This window comes from Bemisia tabaci, chromosome 2, assembly GCF_918797505.1.
Source record: "Bemisia tabaci chromosome 2, PGI_BMITA_v3".
NCBI classification, from domain to species: domain Eukaryota; kingdom Metazoa; phylum Arthropoda; class Insecta; order Hemiptera; family Aleyrodidae; genus Bemisia; species Bemisia tabaci.
In genome coordinates, this window is record NC_092794.1 from 58839455 (window position 1) to 58843694 (window position 4240).

Sequence of the window (4240 nt, forward strand, 5' to 3'; positions counted from 1 at the left end):
CCATGCTACAACAAAAACGAGCCAACCGAATTTTCGATTTTCTCTTTGGAAATTCATGGGGGGGGGGGGGGGGTCTGAAGAATTTTGGCAGCCACCTTGTTACGTCATTTTGGGCAATATGTCAATGAAAACAATGCACCTTTTGAGGTTAGATATTTGTTTACATTAATTAGTACCACAAAGAATTGGAATTGTCTCTTTCCCTTCGTTTCTTTTGCTTCATTTTGATGATTTTTTAATAAAATTTGGATTTCAGTTTTATCATTTTACCAAGCGACCATCATGTCATCTGCGGGAGGAACTGTCGGAAGTTTTAAGCCGGTAAGAAAATTTTCCTCTGGTAACTTCATACCTCGTGAATTGTAGCTGCACCACATGTAGACCATATGCACTGTAAGCCAAAATTTACATTAAAATGCACCGTTTTTCTCTGCTAAAATGGTTCTAGACAGATAAATTTTTTCAATCGATGGTAGAAGTTACGTTGCTAAAGTCTCTAAAGAGCTCTCTGGCATTACCGAGAGACAACAACAACTGTTGTTAGAGTCCCAAGAAATTACCCGGAGACTTGCTACATCAGTCTCCGAACTGTTTTAGATCTCTTGAAATTGGAGACTATAGAGAGTGACGTAGAAGTGAGATTATGCTTACTTCCTCTTCACTTGGCGTCTTTTTTCTCAAAGCAACATGATCAGGTTCTGGGTCTGCTGTTCTTTTATTTTTGTGAAAGTCTTAAAAGTTGAGAAATACAGAAGATTTTGTCTACTTAATGCAAGAAAATGATGCAGAATCTAGAGGATAGTGACAACAACACAGGGAATCGCAATGCGTCTACGATTAATCCTGCGAAACTCTCCTCTAGAGAGCAAACCAGAGACTTTAGCAACATACATCTTCCGTTCAATTTCTATATGTGTCTTTGCATGTAGTGCCGCTCTCCTTTACAGACCGCTTTTGGTATGGTGGTCAACATACATTTATTCATGGGGGTGGCTACTGCCTCTCGTAACCCTGGTCCGAATACCGCACTGACAGTGTGTCAGTGTTGTAATATCATTGTATTTTGAGCATGTTGATTGCCAGTTGTGCCATTTTGCGCATGACTAAGTACCAGGAAGTATAAATATGAGAGCAACGTAGTGAATCTTCAAATACCTAGAACATTAGATGAATATTGATTAATAAATGGGTTACAAACACTAAGGAGAAAGGACCCTGCACCTAAAGTATGATAGTCGGACAAATGTCCGAGCCCTATTCAATCTTTTATCTGGTGTTGTAACATCTCAACTGGATAATTTGTGTGAAAGTGTTTGAACATTTATGCTTCAGCCCCGCTTATTTCTTGAAATTTCTGCCCAGAGATGTATTTTGAAAGTTCATAAGGCCATGAAGAACATCTTACCAAATGAGAGTGAAATTTAGCCAGTAAAAAAACATTTTCATTTTATGTGCAGGGATCTGTTCAGTCTTTTCTGTCATTGGTCCTAGTTGAACATTGTGAGAAGACCTAATTGTACTAGTACAAAGTTTTTTAATTGGTCAGTCAAAATTATTACCCACCAATTAAAGGTTGGTTGGTCATCAATATATACTTGAAAATATGATCAGTCATTTTTTTCTAATTTTCCAGGATTCAGATGTTCACATTTCGTATGAAGATCAGCAGAAAATAAACAGATTTGCAAACTTGAATGCAAAATTAGAAGATCTTAAAGATGAGCTCAAAATTAAAAATGTAAGTTTTATCTTTAACTTCTTTCATTAAGATCAGTGATATTCAGCTTTTGTAGTTACACATTTTTTCTGGTCAGAAGGTGCTCCTGCTGTCTCATAATTTTTGAGATTTTGCTGTTGGAGTTTGTACAGCTTACTCGGAATTCTTGTAAGTTGATTCAAAAATCACAGAACTCTGTTTAAATTAAAAAGGTGCAAGTTGTAGATTGAACCTCATTCTTCCCATTGACACCAAAAAGAGTAAGGAAGCATCATCTCTGAAGCTCCGGAAGTTGATTCCAGAAAAGAGGAGAGGAAGTGAAATGACCTTGATCTATCGATGATTAGTAATCGCTCTTGGCTATAGCAGATATTTCTCTTACATCATGTGCTATAAGAAATATATTGTATGCACCTGTAAGAGTCCATTAGAAAAACTGGGATCTATTTCTATAGCCTCAACTATTGAACTTACAAAACTTTGTTTATATTCTATCCACTCTAGAGGTACGCTGCTAAAATATTAAGTGTCAGATTCTTACATAAAGATCAGTCATATCATTAAAATAATCGCTAATTTTGGAATCAGATTTTAGCAGCGCCTCATGCTAAATCCTTCCTGAACTGCTAGTGAAGATTTACCTTCAGAACCTTCAGATCTTCCTGGCAAAACATGAGGCAGAGGTGACTTCTCACATGGAAATTTTTTTGGAAAGCTTTGGCAAAAAAATAAATCTAACTCAACTACTCCATTAAGTACATGACGTATGAAGAACGTTCACAGCGGAGGTATTTGAAGACATTTTCCTCTCATTTATCAAGCAAGTTGCGATGGAAGTTGGCAATTATTGAATAGCAGAAAAATATATCCAAAAAAACTGCACTAAGAAGTATATTGAAATGGTGTCAAGGTGAGAAAATGGTGGTTGAAGTGAGAAGATGAGACAATTTGGAGAAATAATTTTTGCAGACAAAGAATGTAAGAATACACTTGAAGCTTAATATTGAGTATTTTAAACATTCAGTTCAAGTACCATGGACAGTATGGAATAATGAGCACTTGTGCTCAAATCACTCATATTTTGTAGGAAGGAAACACCCTTCTAATTACAAATCGTTTTCTTCTACTTCATCCCAGTAAATAGCTCATTTTTGGTTTTCCCTTTCAGAATGAACTACAGAACATAAAGGATGCTGTTGAAGAACTAGAATTAGCAGATGATGACACCAAAGTGCCCTTTTTGATGGGAGACATATTTATTCATCAAGATATGCCAAGCACTCAGGTTAGCATGGGCTTAACTCATTTTTTACAATGTTGCAGAAAACAGATTTCATCTGTTTTTGCTATAAACATTTTACTTTACAATTGGACAATGCCACCTATTCTTGTATGGAAAAGTACTCAAATGAATGAAAAAAATTAGAAAAAGTTATCGCCTCAGCCGCTAGCAATGTCCAACTATGGCTTTACATCCAAGCAATGGATTGGTCTTGCTGAAATAACACAAAGAGGATGAAAACAGGAGGATTTAAAAAAATAAATGAATTTAAAGTAAATTGGCTGGTGCTTTAGATTTTTCTGAAATTTTTTTGATTCCTGATGAAGTCATTCCCCACCAAAATGCAGAATGAGACCATTAAGTTTTAAGTATGTGTCTTTGGAGGCTGTTTACTAAAATTAGGATGTAGCTCAAAAGGCAAAATAATAAAGCCCTTTCTGTGGCATGCAATATATTGTATATACCTACTCAAGTGTCTTGTGCTGACTTAAAATCTCAGTGATTAGCCTAGAGACTCTCACTATTTAGATTTGTTCGCAAATTTATTTGCTCAAATGAAATGAAATCTTCAAAAAGTATGCAATAGATTACGAATATCCAGTTTATTAACGTTCCATGGATTCACTTACTAATTGCCCACACCCACCAGGTATAAACTTGACTTGTACAATTACTGCCTAATTCCTTGCTTTAACTGACCACACATTCCTACCAGAAAACTTCTATCTCGACTGAAATCAACTCAAGGAATGTGAATTCATATTTATTTCAAATGTTTGATTTCAGAGTCTGTTGGAAGAAACCAAATCCCAGATCGATGCCAGTATAAAGGATATTGAAAAACGAAGCGCTGAAATCGTAGATATCATGTCAGAGCTGAAAGTGACCCTGAAAGCTAGGTTTGGAAATCACATTCACTTAGAGGCAGATGAAGATTGAATTGATCATGAATTATGACTACATGAATACATAGAATCCTGTGATCATCATAGAGGAAGTAATTACTCCTGCCTATCGGAAATCAAAGATTCCTTCCTGGTGGATTTTTTTCTTCACTTTTTCTTATCCGTGCTCATCCAATTTCTATCAGAGATGCAGTTAACAATGCATCCTAAGTTTTTAATTAACTTTCTAACCTCCTAAGAATTTGTTATTTAATTTATTTTTCACAAAGTACAATTCCTTTTTAAGTTGCAGTGTAACAGAAAAAGAATTGAATAATTATAACAACTTAACAAGTC

General features: G+C 35.5%; 1 protein-coding gene across 1 annotated transcript; it reads left to right on the top strand.

Moving 5' to 3' along the window:
• The first annotated feature begins 135 nt into the window (after window positions 1-135).
• Window positions 136-4240, top strand: Pfdn4 (prefoldin subunit 4). Its single transcript, XM_019040830.2, has 4 exons — window positions 136-321; window positions 1634-1738; window positions 2886-3002; window positions 3786-4240. The coding sequence occupies exons 1-4, from the start codon at window positions 283-285 to the stop codon at window positions 3936-3938; spliced, it is 414 nt and encodes a 137-aa protein (XP_018896375.1). The 5' UTR covers window positions 136-282; the 3' UTR covers window positions 3939-4240.

What these genes read in the sequence shown, in the direction of transcription:
- Pfdn4 (XM_019040830.2), top strand. Translation starts at nt 283, where the DNA reads ATGTCATCTGCGGGAGGAACTGTCGGAAGTTTTAAGCCG. An exon ending in CTGTCGGAAGTTTTAAGCCG is followed by an intron (nt 322 to 1,633) that starts GTAAGAAAATTT and finishes CTAATTTTCCAG; the next exon opens with GATTCAGATGTTCACATTTC. An exon ending in AAGATATGCCAAGCACTCAG is followed by an intron (nt 3,003 to 3,785) that starts GTTAGCATGGGC and finishes GTTTGATTTCAG; the next exon opens with AGTCTGTTGGAAGAAACCAA.